The 19,389-nt window shown below is 45.7% G+C and overlaps 1 protein-coding gene across 1 annotated transcript in view; it reads left to right on the forward strand.

The window, feature by feature from the left end:
* Nucleotides 1-1,254: 1,254 nt before the first annotated feature.
* SIGLEC15 (sialic acid binding Ig like lectin 15) overlaps nt 1,255-19,389 on the forward strand; it is a 183,181-nt gene continuing 165,046 nt past the window's right edge. Inside the window, exon 1 of the mRNA XM_086962901.1 lies at nt 1,255-1,464. Within this exon, the coding sequence (XP_086819027.1) occupies nt 1,275-1,464 (190 nt within the window). The 5' untranslated portion in view covers nt 1,255-1,274. The remainder of the gene's footprint in view (nt 1,465-19,389) is intronic.

Consider the following 19,389-nt stretch of genomic DNA (forward strand, 5'->3'; position numbering starts at 1 on the left):
AGAGCTAGGGGAAATGCAGGGGTGCGCCATATTTTTGTAAATACGGTGCATCCATGCGTTTAAACAATGTTGGAGCCTGGCGTTACCTATTTTGGATTAACACTGCACTCTGACATTTCATTGTAAATATCGACCCCAAATGTCTTATTTGCGTATTTTTGTATGCTGTCATTACAATCGAATGAGTACTGAGGCACTATACATTTGCAATGTAAGTTGGTAAAGAACCGTGCCCTGCCTAATGCTGTATAAGTTCTTTGAAACTACAATAAAATTAGTTTTTTCTAAAAAAAAGAATAATGTGTTGACCAGGAAATGCCCATCTATTAAATATCGCTTTGTCTTACTTCTTATGTGGCAAATCCCATTTTTTACATAAAGCCTGATCAACTAAGCTAATTCGACCATGCCTGGCATCAAAAACTGTCACCTGTGGAAAGCACGCACAAACATGGGGACTGTGTTGATTTCTTCCAGAAACCGACGCATTAGACATGTGCTGCAGGGCATAGAACACCCCCAACGCTTGGGTACCTTCTGTCTGTTTTTGTCTACACCAAGAAATGTGTAAAAGAATGTATGCTTCCACCACAAATCCTACACTAGATAGCACACAGTTGCCAATGTACCACAATGTGAGTGTGTGTACTTGCAAAGCTCAGGGGATGACACCAGCAGCAGGCCAATCTCTGCAAATAAGGTACTGGGCTGCGTTTTACTATCCATGCAGCACAGCAAGCCTTACTATGCAAGAAATCTAAGTAAATATGCGCCAGAGAGCCTACACTGGTTCTCCACCGATGTGCTTTTGAATGTTAATTGGTATTGCTCTTCTCATGCCTTATGTACCGTACCCCCTCATACAAACTGTCCTCCAAAATGTTGTTTGCCTTCTCGTATTTCTTCTATTTCTATTATAAGATGTTTGTCCCATTATTTGTCTCCTGCGACATATTGTTTGCCTTCCAGTCTAGCTTCTTTTTCTGTTATAAGATGTTTTCCTCATTATTTGTCTCCATTTGGGGTGTCACTTCAAAAATAAACATTCCACGACTAATGCATACGCAGCTACTGAAACAACAATCGTACTTTAAGTCTATTTAGTTCATTCGATTAGCAGGTCCTAATTTTGCAACATGAACTTCTCCAATTTCTATGTTTTGTGCACTTGGAGGAAAGTATTATTCACTCTGTGGCGGGGATTTATGTTGTCAGACACCCTTCCTCGTGAGCAAACCACACATGTGTCAGCAATACAGTGGGTGCCTTTCCAAATGCCGCACCTTCCACAAGAGCCCTTTGACACTTGGGGTTTAGCAACCTTAAGACAGGACTATTTCCCTGGTCATCGCGCAGTTGCAGATATCGGTGATAGGGACAAATCTGTTGCCTCCAATCCCAAGGCGAAGACCATGAGAGGGCTGCTTGTCTTCATAACATTCCTCTCCGGTACCTGCTGGCACGGTGAGTACTGAGGTGAACACGCCCAAGCAAGAGAGTGTGAGTGAGTATTCACAGGTTCTTCCGTAGTTCATTCCTCTATGGTTAGAAACGTACCCTTTGAAAAAGCAGGTGTAAATGCTCACACAAGGTGGAAGGTGGCGTCTCTGTGACTGATGGGGAGCAGGGGAGTGGGTTTCTCAACCGTGCAAAACATTTTCTTCCTGGGAATAAAAAAAGTTATCACATGCAAATGCACTTTTGATAAGACTTTACGCAAGTGTACTATGCATCTGCACCATATACATTTACGCACGCGCAACCATACCACACCTGTCTTAGTTTCTTAGGAGCACTCCTTGAATTGTCTCCAAAATACTCAAACTCATGGGAGTAGGTTTAAAATGTGATTGTGAATCAGGCACACCCTGCTTGGTGTTCACAGAGACTTTGGATGGCTTGCGGTCTTCCCCAATGCCAAGATTTTTCTCAAAATGTTCTCAAATAAACTTAATTTTAAAGACTTGGTTAATTTTCGAAGAATGTGCTATAATGTACTGATGTTTCCATTTGTCTTCATGTTGGGTTGTCTCTCTCTCATATTGGTCGCAGAGGTTTGCTTTCTACAGCATGTTTGTTAGTTTCTTCTTCGAGACCCATCTCTGCGTTATAACCTTTGCTCTCCTAACATTCAGCAGTTATTTTACCCTGGCTTTTTTATCTCATATGAAAACTGATCCACCTACGAAGGACCTGATGTCCAATGCGTCTTTTGTTCCTTAATCATGACGTGTACCTTCATTTGTAAGGATGCTTGTTCACCGACCAGTCACATTTTGCTGCATTCATCGTATCGAGGTCCCGCCTTTGTATAGAATCTTGGAGGCAGATTCACAAGCCCGTTGCACCACTATTGCATCATTTTAACATGGGAAAAATGATGCAAAAGTGGCGCTAGGGGCTTGTAAATTTGCCCCTTGATATTTGCCCTCGCAGGACCCAAGGCTGTACTGGCAGTACCAGGCATCTGGCGTTTTCCCGGGAGGCTGGAAATTGGGGTCTGTTTTGCAGCAGTGCTGCGATGTCGGCCCCCAGTAACAAAATCCTCAGGGCAGCATAATCCACAGAGAACCTCTTTATTGGGTCTCATCAATACTTTCCTCTCTATTCCCCCTCCAACAATGCTCTTCTTAATTCCATTGCTCCTCTGCCACATGTATTTAATTTGGTATATAGAGCCTCTCATACCAGATTATGGTGTCAGAGCACTTCACATAGAGTTTGACTATAGGAAGCACCCACCCCAAACAGACATGAGGCAATAGCCTCTGCACATTAGGTAATGAAAATTGCGTGGGGTGACATTTGGTGTCCTTGCAATCACGTGTGCTTTCGTAATTGCATGCCTGCTTTGAATGATTGCATTTCTGTCACTGAGTCACGTTTGTTTCTAGTTTTAAGTTCTTTAGTCTGACCCTGTCAACGTGCAGATAAATGACTTCCCTAGGATGGGAACGTTATCCTTATGGGCTGTGCTTTGTCTCTTTTAACCACTGCTGCTGCCCTCCTATGCTCAGCGAATTCCCCACCTGTGCGGGCGTCCTACAGGAGTGGGCGGAGTCATGACGAGTCCAGCTCGTCATGAGCACAGCTCCACTGTGCAACATGACGACCTGGACTCGTCATGAGTACCGCGGCACCGTGCCGCCTGCTGTGGGGTGGGTAGAGCGCCATCAGTCTTCCCTCTGACTTCTGGCCCATTCCTACAGATATACCTCCAAATCCTGTGAGTATGGTGCGTAACCTGGGGGTTAGCTTCAATGAGAAGCTTAACTTGGAATCACATGTAAACAAAGTAGTTAGACATTGTTATGTGCTCATCAGAGGGTTACGTAAGGTACTACCACTATTGCCGCCTCAGGTCAAAGGCTTAGTGGTCAGGAGTGTTATCCTTAGCCGCCTGGATTACTGTAATGCTTTGCTACTGGAGTCTCCGTGTTATTTGATCTCGCGGCTCCAGAGTATCCAGGCGGCAGCAGCAAGACTGGTGCTGATGAGAACGCGCAGGTCTTCTACTTCTCAAGCCTTGGCCGACCTGCACTGGTTTCCAGTGAGACAGAGGATACTGTTCAAGGCCTTGTGTATTGCCTTTAGAGCGCTTCACGGACTTGGACCCAAACCGCTTCAGGCTAGGTTTGGATGGTATGTACCGGCACGCAGTCTGCGCTCCTCAGCAGCCAATTTGGCAATTGTTCCAAGGATTAAAAGATCTACAATGGGAGGACGAGCTTTTGGCGTAGCTGCCGCTCGCTTATGGAATAGCCTTCCCCCGGTGCTGCCGCAGATACAGGATCTGCCGCTATTTCGTAAGAAAGTAAAGACCTGGCTCTTTCCCAGAGTTTAACAGCCGGCCAGTTAATTCCTGCAGTACATTCTTTTCTCGGTCTACTGTGTCTTAGCGCCAGGATGCCCGTAGGGTTACAGAGCGCTTTACAAATATAAATACATACATACATACATACATACAATTAGCCCCACTTGAAAGGGGTTAATAAAGGATACTTTTGGTTCATCCTAAGGCTTTTATACTCATTGAGCTGGATCCAAGTTTTATCCGGAAAAAATAAGTAATTTTAAGAATTCCCTCAGACCAGCCCCACCCTGCGGTCGAGTCCGCCCTGGTAGTACCACCTCACCAGGGTGGGACGAGGTGGCAAATGATGACGCATGTCACCTTACATGAGTGAGCCTACCTCAGCAAATTCTTAGAATTGCTTTGTCTTTACCTGGAGGGAGTGTAGCAGTAGGTGGTGAGACTGAATTAGCTATAGGTGTGTCAAGAAAATTGTTCCACACACTAGTAGAGAGTGTCACGCACATTGTTGTGTTTTGAAGAGCTCTTCAAGGATTCCCTCACTATCACCCTCCAACAGTGCCCCTAATCTCTCCATAGCTCCTTTGTCACATGTACATATCGGAGCCCTTTACATGTGTAAGTCAGTATATAGAAAATGTTACATAAGACAAAGGGTACTATGTGGTGTAGGCCTTTTGCAGGAGTGCTTGGGCTGGAGAAGCACAAACTCAGGATTCAAAAAAGAATAGTAGTTATGACTAAGAGTAGATCTTTTAAAAGAAACTCTTGAAGGCACAGAAATATTATACCATACTGTAATACGGAAACATTACTATTATATATATATATATATATATATATATATATATATATATATATATATATATATATATATATATATATATATGTGTGTGTGTGTGTATGTATGTATGTGTATATATATATATATATATTGCTGCTCCTCGTTACGCCGGGTCATGCACACATGCACAGGTGCGTGTTGCGAGGGGCGTACCTCGCTATTATCATAGCTCCTTTCTTTTCGTCTTTACAAAGAAAACAGCACTCGCGGGAGGAGGATCAGAGTTTTTATTTTCGACCCTCTGAGCACCAGACGCGTTTCGGCTCCTGCCTTTGTCAGTGGTACACTGACGCGCCATTTTTCTTAATTTAAATACCCTTCACGTGATACATTCTCATCGAGATCGAAACAGGGCTACTTTCTAAACATATGTGCCATATTGGAACGGTTATTCATAACAGTTATTCACTGTTTTTTAAACGTTTGTTGCATTAATTACGCCCTGGATGGGCTTGTGCATATTTACAAACAGTTTTACTTTCAATATATTTTACATCATTCTGTGTTATAATTTTGTCCTGGATGGGCTTATGCAGCGTAACCCTCCTGTTTTCTCGCTAGACTTAATTTTCTAAACACACTGTGCAAATTATAACCCCTTAACCAAAATGAGATTAAACAAAATAAAATCGCAAAATCACAAATCCATCTAATCTTAAAACTTACTAACATTTCACAGTTTCAGAAATTTTCTTGGTCAACTCCTACTCTATAACATTGGGGTTCTTCTAGCCTAGGTGTACAGTCATCTCTTCATGGCTATTGAGACCCCCGGGGTTCTTAGTTCCGATGTCTATTATATGCCTGGATTCGAACCTCCTTAATTTTTGTAGTCTATCTCCCCCTCTAGGGTTGATCGGTACTTGGTCGAGTGCAAAATATTCCAGTTGCTCACTATTACTCTTATGGTGTTGTTTATAGTGTCTCGCCACTGGATATGATGGATCACAATTTGTGATTGCTCTGAGGAGTTCCAGGATGCGCATCTTCGTGGGGTTCACTGTACTTCCTATATAGCGTAGTCCACACGGACACACTAGGCAATAGACTGTAAATGGTGTTGTGCAGGTTAGAAAATATTTGATTTTCCTCTGCTGCCCTCTCACCTGGTAAGATGTCACTTTCTTGCTATATTTACACGCTTTGCAGCGTCCACATGGGTAGAAACCTGGTATGGGTTTACCGAATGGTTGCTCTATAGGGCGTGTGAGGTAACTACTTGTTAAGGTGTTCCTTAGTGCCCTCGCTCTCCTATAGGTTATCATAGGTTGCTTTGGGATATCTGTACCTATTATTGGATCAGTTGTTAGCAGATTCCAACTCTTTCTCAGTGCTGTTCTTAACATTCCAGCCCCTTCTGAATAGGTGGTGATTAAACTAAATTTCCCTTCCATTTCGGTATCCTTTGTTCTAATTTTCAACGTTTCTTTTCGTGGGATCTTATCCACTTTTATCTGGGCTTCTTTCAGACACTTCTCCCCATAGCCTCGCAGTCTAAATCTATCTACACTTTTCCTTGCATTCTCGTTATAATCTTCTTCTGATGTACAATTGCGTTTTATACGCAATAGTTCTCCATACGGAATGCTGTAGATCAGCTTCGGTGGATGGCTACTCATGGAGTGTAATATCGAATTCCCAGCTGTGGGTTTTCTGAATAGCTGTGTGTGCATCTTACCTTGTTCTATTCTTATTTCTAAGTCTAGAAAATTTACTTTGCTGCTACTTATTTCTTTAGTGAAACGTAAGTTATATATGTTGTTATTAAGTTTCTCAATGTATTCTTCCGCCTTACATTTAGATCCTCGGCAAACAATCATCAGATCATCTATATATCTGTACCACACTAATATGTGTTGTGTCCACTCTTCATATTTGGGATTCCATGCCTCATTTTCCTCCCACCATCCCACAAAGATATTTGCGAAACTGGGGGAATAACTCGTGCCCATGGCTACCCATACCAACTGTTTATAGTATTAGTCTTGGTACAGAAAGATGGTATTATTTAGGCTGAAGAATAAAAATTCCAAAAGCATAACACTGTGTTCTGCAAAGTTAGCCTCTCTCGTTGACAAAATCTGTTCTACTGATTCCATGCCATGCTTATGTCCTATGCTAGTATAAAGGCTAGCAATGTCCATTGTTATGAGTAGATCTCCTTCTCTCAACGTGAGCTGTTCTAACTTGCTTAATAAGTCTTTTGTGTCTCTTATATAACTTCTTAACATCTTGACATGATCAATCAGAAAATAATCAATATAGATAGATAAATGTTCTAAAAGGCTCCCATGGGCAATTACAATTGGTCGTCCCAGTGGCTTTACTCTGTCCTTGTGCACCTTCGGTAGGTTGTAGAAACATATATATGTAAAATATATTGAAAGTAAAACTGTTTGTAAATATGCACAAGCCCATCCAGGGCGTAATTAATGCAACAAACGTTTAAAAAACTGTGAATAACTTTTATGAATAACCGTTCCAATATGGCACATATGTTTGGAAAGTAGCCCTGTTTCGATCTCGATGACAATGTATCACGTGAAGGGTATTTAAATTAAGAAAAATGGCGCGTCAGTGTACCACTGACAAAGGCAGGAGCCGAAACGCGTCTGGTGCTCAGAGGGTCGAAAATAAAAACTCTGATCCTCCTCCCGCGAGTGCTGTTTTCTTTGTAAAGACGAAAAGAAAGGAGCTACGATATATATATATATATATATATATATATATATATATATATATACACATTTATTCAAACTCCATTACAAGAAAGAAAGCCAGCAGTCGTGCTCAAGGAAAGAAAACCTGTTTATTGGGTTAAGTAAGAAATTGAATGGGCATGTGTGACACTGTGTGACCTTAAAACAGTAAATACAGCACATTTCTTTTTGCTTCTCATACATATTTGTTATAAAACTCATAATGAGTCATTTCAGTAAGTAATTACAATGTCAACTTCTTATAATGTAGGGCAATTCCTGTAGCGAGTATCCGCATACCATCACACACCAAAGTATTACACTCAAACACCGGACTGGAGTATTTTTAAAGTCCACTGCTGCTGATAAAATCGAGCATTCAGAACATATGTTTTTGGAACCAGCATGCCACAATGTTTTCTTAAAAGACTAGGGAATAATCACTTGTAGGACCAATAAGAGTAATGACTCTTTTCGCCAAGTAAAATTCGGGCATTAACCTTATGGGTCTCATTGTACATATGTCCAGCTGGAATACTCACAGCAGCAGCAACATAGAAGCATAAATTCATGTATCCGGTTTGACAGAATTCTCTCAATGAGTGTCTGATCCCGGTGCCTTCTTTGTGGTGCCCGGCTCCAAGTCTGGGTAGTACTCCTACTGTGAGAACACGGCAAGAAGTGCGTGATCCAAAGTCACCGCCAAAGGTACCACTGCACCTAGCGGTAGGCTGTTCACTCCACCATTGCTTCTCTCTTGTCTCCATTGACTCGCTCCAGACTTGGGGGCACGCCTGCCTTATATTCCGGAAAAAAAAGTATATAATTATGAGTGACTCGTATATACTTATGGGTGACTCCAATATCTATCTATAGCATGCTCGTAGGTATCAGTACGAATTATTTAGTCTTATATGGCTCTGCTGTTCGTGCCCGTCTTATAACATCTGTACTATACTAAGTTGGGTTGCAATGGAGAGTGGATGTACCCTTACATCTAGAGCGGCTGATCTCCAAGCTGGGTAACCGGGTTCGAGTCTCAGCAGCGACGTTCAAAATCCTTTGATTCTGGGCAAATCACTTAATCTCCCCATGCCTAACAAAAATGAATGTGTCAATTTGTAACGAAACTGGTGCTCGTATAAAGTGCTCTGATACCCGATTTCGCCAGTCTAGTTTGCGCTATATAAAACAAAAACAAAAAAATGATGCTTGTACCAATATTATCATGTATGTACTGTAATACAATGAATTATACTGTACTATGTTATGCATCTTTTATGACGCAAGGTCTATGAATCTTTGAACTGTTATTATCAATAAATCAGCGAATAATGAAGTGCGCTACTCACTCGTGAGGGTCTCAAGGCGCTGGGGGAGGAGCAGCTCCAGTCTATCGAAGAGCCAGGTCTTGAGGGTCTCCCTGAAGATGTGCAGAGTGGGTGCATGTCTGATGTTGATCGGGACCTCGTTCCAGGTCTTTGCTGTGACGTAGGAGAAGGTTCTTCCACCTGTACTGGCTCTGCAGATGCAAGGGGTTTAGGCAAAGGCGAGGTTAGCGGATCGGAGGTTTCTCTTGGGTACATGGAAGGCGATTTCTTCGTTGAGATATTGGGGGGCCGATGTTGTGGAGGAATTGTGTGCATGGGTTAGTATCCTGAAAATTATTCTCTTCTCGACTAGCAGGTGTGGGGTGATGTGTTAGTGTCGGGGGACGCCACAGACAAGTCTGGCTTGTGAAACAAGGTTTATAATGCGAGTTTTACACCGCATGCAAACACCACGCGGTTGTTACAACGACCGCGTTGTTACAATGCAGTGCCATTACTACTAAAGTTGTTACAACGACTTGCGCTAGATGGCGCGCTAGGATGGGGAATAGTCTGATTTACTATTCCAACACTTTCCCTAGTGTTGCACACACTGGAGTTTGAATAGTAAATCATACTATTGCGAGGTGCAACGCGCCATCTAGTGCAAGTCATTGTAACTACTTGCGTTGTAAAAGTAGTGCGTTGTGAGAACGCAGTTGTTGTAATGATTGCGTTGTGTTTGCATCGCAGAGTAAAATTCGCGATGTAAAGAGACATATTCGTCTGGCTGCGGTTTTCTGTATGGTCTGGAACTTGCTGAGCAAGGATTTGTTGATCCTGGCATAGAGGGCGTTTCCGTGGTCTAATCTGCTGGTGATGAGTGTGTGGGTGATGGCTTTTCTTGATTTGGGGATCCTTTTGAAGGTCTTGCAAAGGATGCGTAGGGTGTTGAAGCAGGTGGAGGCAACGGCGTTGGTCTTTCGGGTCATGGAGATGGAGGAGTTGAGTATGAAGCTGAAATTCGGGGAGTGTCCATGGTCGTGAGAGGGCTGCCTAGGGCGGTTGTCAACCAGGTGTTGTCCCATGCAGTAGGGGAGGGTCAGAGGACAAGGACTTCTGTCTTCTCTGAGTTGAGCTTCAGGCAGCTGCTGCTTATCCAGGTTGTGACATCTGTCATTCCTTCCTGGAAGCTGAGTCTGGAGGTGAGGGGGTCCTTAGTGATGGAGAGGATGAGCTGAATGTCGTCGGCGTAGGATAGTATTCATAGTGCATGCTGTCTGACTATGGCGGCGAGGGGGGCCATGTAGATGTTGAAAAGCGTGGGACTGAGCAATGATCCTTGGGCTACCCCACAGCTGATCTCTGTGGGATCAGAGAGAAATTAAGGAAGTCTGATTTTTTGCGTTCTGTCGGTGAGGCAGGAGGGCGGTCCCCTGTATGCCGGCATCGCCGAGTCTGGCGGGGAGAGTGCAGTGGTAGAGGGTGTCAAAGGCTCTAGAGAGGCCGAGCAGGATCAGGGCTGCGGTGTGTCCTTGGTCAAGGAGCAAGTAGATTTGGTCTGTGGCGGTGAGTAGGGCGGTCTTTGTGCTCTGGTTGCTGCGGAATCCGGATTGGGAGGGGTCGAGGATGGAGTTCTCTTCTATGAATTTCATTAGTTGGATGTTGGCGATCTTTCCTGTGGCTTTGGCTGCAAAGGTGATGAGATAGATGAGTCAGTAGTTCGTGAGCTCCGTAGCATCTGCAGGTGGGAGAGGCCGTGGGGCAGCAGCCGCGGGTAAGAGGATGGTGAAAACAGGCACGGAGGACACAGACAAGGGCACAAACAACAGGCAAACAAAAACAGGCAAAATAGACAAAGGCACAAAATTACAAAAAAAGGCCTCCAATACCTACCTGCACAGGGCAGAGGCACAACAGAAGAGCTGCTGGGGGAGAGCAGGAGGTCAGGTTATATGGTTACTGAAATGCCAATAAAGTCTTTGGATCACAGTGGTTAGGGCATGATTTACTAATAAGAATTGATTTCTATCCAAGCACACCTTTTTTAGCAACATTAGTAAAGAACTACACAGTAACAAAAGCAGTAACCCACAGAGCTATACACATAAAGTACACATATAATCTGCTGGTACACATTCTTTGCAGCAGGCATAATAACCCTCTGCCCTCCCATAGATGAGTCAAAACTGCCTCCAGACAAATCTCCAGCTCACACCAGCAGGAAGATTAATCACCAGAGATATCTTGACACTTTTATTGTCGCTCTGCAGCAAGTGCTTTTAAAACTGTACCATATTTAAAAACACAGGGAGGATGGAAAATAAAGTGTGCTGTGCGGATTATGCTGGTCTCATGATTTTGTTACTGGGGCTGACATGCAGCACTGCTGCAAAAAAGTCCAAAAGTTACAAAACCAGCCCCCACCCTTCCAGCCTCCGGGGAAAAGCCCAATGCCCGGTACTGCCAGTCCAGCCTTGAGTCTTCATCTGTCTATCATCTTTTCCGCCATGTTCAAGACAGGGATCTTTCCTACCCCTTGGAAGTCCGTATCAGTTCTTCCTCTTGTAAAAAAGCCTAATCTTAATATCTTGGACCTGAACAGTTATCAACCCATATCTCTGCTTTCATACCCAGGCAAACTGGTAGAAAGATTATGAATCTTCAACTCTCCTCTTTTATTGAGAAGACTCATCCTTTAGATGAAACTCAGTTTGGCGTCAGGCTACATCACAGTACTGAAACTGCTTTGATTACAGTCACAGAGGAAATTAGAGCGCCCCTGGACAGCGTGGTAATGCGGTCCTCATCCTGCTGGTTTCATCAGGAGCCTTCGATATGGTCAACCATGAGATATTGTTGACAGTATGCGGGATTTCGGGATCGATGACATGGCACTGACCCTATTAAAATCTTTTCCTACAAGACGCCTACAAGTGGTGTCACTGGGCAAATTTAATTCAGACCCATACATTTTACCATGTGGGGTCCCACAGGATTAATCTCGATCCCCTACTTTATTTAATCTTTAAGTTACACCTCTTGTCACAATGATAACAAAAATTGCCTTGTCATTGGCGTCATACAACAAATTATAGTCTCCCTTGGAAAAAGCGCAAGCATTCTGGTGGCATATTGAAAAACTGCATCAGTGCGGTCAACAAATGGATGGACTGTAATTGCCTGAAATTGAATTCTACAAAAACAGAGGCTCCTGTTTGGCAATAATATTTTCATTTGGTATCCAGACTGGTGGCCGTCTGAGCTAGGCACTCTTCCCACGCCAGCCTCTAAAGTAAAGGATTTAGGGATATTGATGGACAGGGAGTTAAGATCTAAAGACCAAGTCACTAAGGTTACTTCCACCTCCTTTTATGTACTTAGAATCATCAAGAAAATTGAAAAATGTCTTCTAGCAGATCTCTTGAAATCTGTAGTCATTGCTTTAGTGTTGTGGTGACTGGACTACTGCAATGATCTGTATGTAGACCTTCCAAATAGTCCACTCAAGAAATTGCAAACCCTCCAGAATTCCGCTGCAAGGTTTTTATAAAAAAATCCTAAAATCTCAATCGGCCAAATCAGCCATTAGGCAACTTCATTGGTTCACAGTTAGTCATCGTATCCCCTTCAAGGCACTTTGCCTAGCCTACAAGACCTTGTACGGAACAGATGCATCTTATTTGAAGAAAAAGCTTGAATTGTATTTCACTGGCAGAACCCTCCATTCTGGCACAGCTAGATTTATAAAGGTTGCAACCTTTAAACGTACCTCATGGGGTGGAAGAAGCTTTTTCAGATCAACGGCTCTACAATGGAACTGTCTTTGTTTGAATTGAAAACAGCACCATCAGTTCTGTTCTTTAGAAAACAGCTCAAAACCTGGCCTTTTAGTCAGTGACATTATAGTTTTCAAATTTAGTATTCTGATAGTCTCATCTTTGTTTCACACAGCGCCAAGACGTCTCTATGCATTTGTGCGCTTTAGAAGTCACTTCATTCATTCATTCATTCATCAATGCAGACAAAGTCCTTCTTCCCAGTCTCATGTCACTAACGGAAACTATGATATTCTATAACCACTTGTGTATTTTACTAATCCTTACTACCCATAGGTTCACCTACATCAATTAATGATATTTTAACGTCCATTAATCCCACCTTTCATAAATCTTTTTGACCAATTTTTACAATGTTCTGTTTAATATTTACTATTATAAAAAATGAATGCACGTTTATTTTTCCTTTTTCCTTAAAACATTGAAAACAATGACCTCTTCAGAGTAGAAAACATCAATCCATCCTTTTCAATGTAATCTATCACACTCTTTCGACTCTTTGCACATCACTCCACATTTGCACACTGTCATTCCTATGTCTTTCTCTTTAAAAATATGTCCCACTTGAAGCATTTACAGCCCAAAGGCCTCAGTAAGTTTTTTGTTATTGAACGCGCCCACAGAGTCCCGGCGGCCGTATCAAGCTGGGCACTCCCCCGCGACCCATGTTGGCTAGAGTTTTGAACTATCATGTTAGAGACATTATCCTTCAAAATTCTACAGCAGGGGCGCCCCTCCGGTATGAAAACGCAGACATTTCATTCTTTCGGGATTTCACGCAGAGGGTACAACGGCAGAGAAGGTCGTTCCTATTAGTCAAACGTGACCTCAGAGAGCGGGGTCTGTCTGAAATATTCCATATTGGTCCCGGCACGCCTTCGGATTGAGAAGGAGGGGAGAGCTTGGTTTTTTGAATATCCAGATTCTGCGGCAGAATGGCTCGAACGCCTCGGAGTGAGGAGTCCAGTCGATCATGGCGGCGGTGGCAGTGTGGACGGTTGACCGACCTGACACAGTGACCAGCTTGGCAGCGGACTTTGAACTGAGTAACTGGGGCCAGTGAGGGGGTGGGGATGGGAGGGGGGTTTCTAGTTTCATATTGTTTGGGTTTGTGGACTCAATTGGACCTGTGGTATTTGTATTCAATAGGGTGTACAATTGACCTTTTCGGAGCCGGGAAACGGAGTGCTTTAATCCCACCCCTCTCTTTCTCTTCTTTCTCTCTTGAAACTTTTCTGGGGTGACAGGCACTATGCAAGTTTTCGATGAGCAGTTCTAGGCCCAGAGTACAGGGCAGCGGGGTGGGGGGTTGTTGGGAGGTGGAATTTTGTTGTGTTTCATGTGGCATTTACTACATCAGCGACTTCTATCATGGCAACATGTTGAGACACAGGGATTAAATTGTTACGTTGGAATGTCAATGGTTTGGGGACAAGATAAAATGTAGTGTTGTCCTTCAATACATAGAGCGCCAGGCCCCTGACGTTATCCTACTTCAGGAAACTCATCTGATTGGTAATGCTTGTAAGGCACTCCACAGGGGGGGTTGCGTGATGTTGACCCATGCAGGACTCACCACAGGCTCACGAGGGGTAGGCATATTGATGAAGAAGTCCTTCTAACTTGTAGTGAAGGAAACCTGGACAGACGACAGGGGTCGTTATGCTGGGGTCACGGGCATCTGGGAGGGACATCCAATTACACTTCTATCAGTTTACGTGCCTAAGGGGCTCCAAGCCGTCACATTTAGGGACCTGGGAACATTACTATTGAATATGCCGGAGGGTTTGTTACTGTTGGAGGGTGATTTAAACTCAGTTGTTTCAGGCACATTAGATCGTCACCCTCCGCATGAGATTGCTCGCTCAGCTAGTTGGCTGCCCGATTTCCTCGAGACTATGGGACTGGCGGACGATTGGCGGGCCTTTCACTCTGACACTCAACAGTACACCTTCCATTCCGGGGCACACGGGAGTCTTTCACGGATCAACAATGTTTTGATTCCCGCATCTCAAATTGCCCATGTTTGGGAAATCAAATATCTTGCTAGGGGCATCTCTGATCATTCGCAGATCTGGCTACATGTGGCTTTTAATTACAAACAGGTAGGATGGGTAGCCCCCATCAACCTGTGGTATCTTTGGGATCCTCACTTCCGTAGGGAACTCCTTGTAGCTATGGACAACTACTCAATTGAGAATGAGGGCACTGTGGAATCTCCGCAGACCTTATGGGAGGCCTTCAAGATGGTAATTCAGGGCCAGGCCCTCTCTTTGATTTCGGCGAAAAAGAAAGAGCGCCGGAGGGAGATGGAGGCCATAGAGGCAGAGGTCGGGCAGTTAGAACTGGATTTAGAATCCAACATCACACCGAGAAACTCCACCTTCTTAAACTCAAGCAGCAGGACTATCGAGCACTGGCGACTGACCAAGCTAAGGCCCTGGGGAGAGAGGTGCAGGGGCGGCTATATCAGGTGGGTGATAAAGCATGGAGGCTACTAGCATGGCCGGATAAAAAGGATTGGGCAAGCAGACTAGTGCCGGAGCTCCACGGACAAGGTGGTGGATCCATTATGGACCCGCAAGACATAGTGGATCTGTTTGTGGCCTGTTTTGATACAGTCTACTCTTCGGTGGCTCCTTATTCTAAAGAAGATTCCCATCAAAAGCTTGCGGACATAGTACTGCCCAGACTGTCAGTGGACGACCATGAAGTTCATTGAGAGTAACTTGTCTAAAGATGAAATAGCAGCAGCGATCAGGTCCCTTACATCGGGCAAGGCCTCTGGCCCGAATGGATTGCCGATTGAACTTAACAAACTTAAACCAGACAGATTGGCCCCATACCTAAAAGCTATGTATGAGGACTCTAGAGACAAGGGGCTCCTACCTCTAGACCAAAGGATGGCCACTATTGTGACGATCCATAAGGAGGGAAAACCTAAAACCGATTGCAAATCATATAGACTGATTTCCCTATTAAATGCAAAACCCAAGATTCTGGCTAGACTCCTGGCCAACCGACTTTTAACAGTTGTTGAGACCCTAGTTCATCCGGATCAGTCTGGTTTTATCCCGCATCGCAATACTGCGCTTAACTTGCGCAGGATGCATGGTGTATTGGGCAGAGCGGTCTCTCTCCTGGAGCTGGCAGTCATAGTCTCCTTAGATGCTGCCATGGCCTTTGACACCGTCGAATGGCCATATTTGTGGGCGGTGTTATAGAAAATGGGATTTGGCCCGAAATATATACAGTGGGTGCAGCTGCTATATTCTAAACCCCTGGCCCAGGTCGTGGTCAACAATAAAAAATCGGCCCCCTTTGAGCTGGGAAGAGGGACTTGGCAGGAATGCCCCCTATCCCCGCTTTTGTTTGCCTTGGCGCTGGAGCCCTTGGCAGCTTGGGTATGCAAAGACCCGATGATTCGGGGCATGCGCTGGTCACCGGAATGGGAGGACCGTATCTCCCTTTATGCTGACGATATTCTCCTTTATTTTACCTACACGATGCGATCCCTGATTGTGGTCTTAGATATTCTCACATTCTTTGGTAGATATTCCGGCTACTCCATAAACTGGAGCAAGTCCCTTTTGTTTGTAGTGGCAGGGGAGCCACCGATCCCACCGCAGGACTGTCCTATACAAATATGCAAAGGTGAATTTACCTATCTGGGAATCTTTCTCTCCCGGGACTCCTCCCTCCGCTATACCCATAACCTGTATCCCCCCTTTTTCAGACTAAGTAAAGATGTCGACAGATGGAAATCGCTCCCTCTTTCCCTCTTAGGGAAGGCGGCCCTTTTTAAAATGATGTCTCTTCCCTGGTTCTTGTATGCCCTGCAAAATTCTTTAGACCCGATACCTGCATCCTATTTAAGAGAAGTGGAGGGCCTCCTGCGTGATCTACTATGGAATGGCAAGCCACAAATCGCTCTCTGTAAGCTTTCCCTGAACTGGTACGACGGAGGCATTAGACTCCCTAATATCAAACTGTACTATTGGGCGGTCCACCTCTCCTCCTTCAACCACTGCACTTACAGCTCACCAGAAAACCCGGGGTACAGTATGGAAAGGGGCGACCACTCGGTCCCCCCGAACGTATGGTAGGGGGCCCGGATCCTCCCGGGAAACCATTTTGGGCGGGGGTCACGGCTGGTATGCCCGAAGTGGCGTAGCCGGGGCGCGCCTTTTCCCGCCCAAGAAGGGTTGTCCTAGATACGTACATCATCGGCCACGCCCAGGAGGCGTATCGGAGGAGGGTACACGCCCTCCCGGAGAAGAATAAAGAGAGCGGGAATCCGAAGAAGCATCCTCTTGTTCCTGTGCTTGGAAGCTGCACCCACTCGTTGCATGTGAGCCCTCGACGGAACAAGGAGCAATTTTGAGAACTTGTAATTCTTGTGTTTCTCTTTCAGCGACTTCGAGGCTCAAGGTTCAGGACCGTGTCGATCGACGTAGATCGGATACTCGATATGAATGCCGGGCAAGAAGGCAGGAAAGAAGTCCGGAACCGAACAGATGCTTCGCATGCTGGTAAGAGATATGGCGAACATGAAGAAGCAGATGGCTGCGATGAACAATCCGGGTAGACCAAAAAAGGTAATAGGCCCGGCTTTGCCGAAGGTGGTCCCCGAGGGTAGGGGGAAGCGGGTTAGGAATAGGGCGGCGGGGGGTGAAGCCCCGGTCCCCGAGTTACCCCCGGCGAGCCCGGTTGTCCCAGTCGAGGCCCCGGGACCGATTCCAGACACGGGTCAACCGATTCCGGTTGTTGTTACGCCCGCCAGCGAGGAGGACATGCCTCCGGAATTAGCCGCCCAGTTGGCCGCATGGCTTGGAAAAAAGACAGGGGGTGCTCCAGCACCGGCAGACACGGCCGAGGAGGCCAAGTTACTAATGCAGCAGTTGCGGCAGTCGCGAGAGGCCGCGAAGGCGAATGTTCCTTTTGTTCCCCCACAGGCGATCACGGAAGGACCGGCAGCTGGTGTCGGAGCAGTAGCGGGAACAGCACCGGAACCGGGTAAGCAAGCATTGCCGATGGCAAGGGAGGGGTCTTTGCCCTCAAGACGGGAGAAGGTGGTCCAACATATACCGTTGGCCACTAAAGAATTGATATGGGCTGATAAGTATGTGAACATGTTTTCCCTGCTGACTGACCATCGAGAGATGGAGTATGTTAAGACACAAAAGGAGTTGCGGCACCCGAGTGTATGGAGAGCCAAAATGGCGGGATTTAGGGTGGATGAGACAATCTCGAATTGGGCCAGGGCCTTTGCAATGTTTTCTGCGATTATTGGAGAACGTAAGCCCGAGGTCTTGTCCGAATTATCATGCTACCAGGCACGAATAATGGATTTTTATGATACATATGAGGGTGATGAGTGGATGCGGTATGATATGAAGTTTCGTAAGGCCAAAGAGCACGATTCATCTCTGACGTGGGATTGTCTCGACTCTATTTCTTGGCAGAAGCAGCTCCTGCCGGGCGCGACGAAGTCGTCCTCGCTCGGCGGGAGAGGGTCGGGACCTTCCCGCCAGCAGCCTGCGGCGCCCTTTCGAGCGAGCCACATGGGCGACCAGCAACCAAGGAACGGTGGAAATGGGGGTAGGAAAGGGGTCTGTTGGAATTTTAACAGAGGCAATTGCACTAGACCACAAGGGACATGTAAGTTCAGACATGCGTGTGCAGGTTGCGGAAACTCTTCACATCCCGAGAGCTCATGCCGAGCCAAGAATGGTGATACAGGGGGTAGAGGAGGGGCCAAACAGGTCTGAGCAAGACCATCGGATACCGCTACCTACCCCTATTGATATCATGGCAATGATCCCCTGGCTAAATGAATACCCTGATCATGTCTCCGCTGGGGTGTTGAGGAACGGCTTCTCATATGGTTTCCACATCCCGGCGGGGGATTTTCAGGGGGAACCACTTTGTAAAAACCAATTGTCGGTTCGGCATAACCCAGCGGTGGTCAGAAAGAAGATTGCAAAGGAGGTTGCCCTAGGCCGGGTAGTTGGCCCATATAGACACCCGCCAGTAACTAATTTCATCTGTTCCCCGTTAGGAGTTGTTCCCAAGAAGGACCCAGGGGAATTTAGGCTGATCCATAACTTGTCGGCCCCAAGGGGTTGTTCAGTGAACGAGGCCATTGACCCGGGGATTTGCTCGGTATGGTACGCATCCTTCGATGATGCCGTCGCCATGCTGAATCACTTGGGGCCCGGGGCGCTGATGGCGAAATCAGATATTGAGTCAGCGTTCCGGTTGCTCCCGGTACACCCTCGGGATCAGCGTTTGTTAGGCTTCGTTTTCCAGGGCCAATACTAAATGGATAGATGTATGCCAATGGGTTGCTCCATCTCTTGTGCGTATTTTGAGAAGTTCAGTTGTTTTCTGGAATGGGCGTTCACCAAGGCCACCGGCCATGCCCAGGTTATGCATTACCTAGATGATTTTTTATTTTTGGGGCCAGCCGGCGACCGGAAATGTGCGCAGGCATTACAGGAATTTTGCACACTCATGAAGAGGTTTGGGGTGCCATTGGCACCGGGTAAGACGGTAGGACCATCTACTTCACTCGAGTTTCTGGGAATTGAGCTCGATTCAGTGGAAGGATGTTTCCGTTTACCAATGGAGAAAGTTACGAAGTTCAGGGCTTCCTTGGAACTGTGCATTAGCAAAGAGAAGGTTACCCTACATCAATTGCAACAAGCAGTGGGCCAGATTAACTTTGCCTTAAGGGTGATACCAATGGCCCGCCCCTTTTCCCGCTCTATTGCACAAGCCATGGTTGGTCTCAAGGAAGGACACCACCGCACGAGACTGTCTGCAGAAGTTCGCCAGGACATGCGCATTTGGTTGGCATTTCTGGCGGATTTCAACGGTC

This window comes from Lissotriton vulgaris, chromosome 3_1 (assembly GCF_964263255.1).
Source record: "Lissotriton vulgaris chromosome 3_1, aLisVul1.2, whole genome shotgun sequence".
NCBI classification, from domain to species: domain Eukaryota; kingdom Metazoa; phylum Chordata; class Amphibia; order Caudata; family Salamandridae; genus Lissotriton; species Lissotriton vulgaris.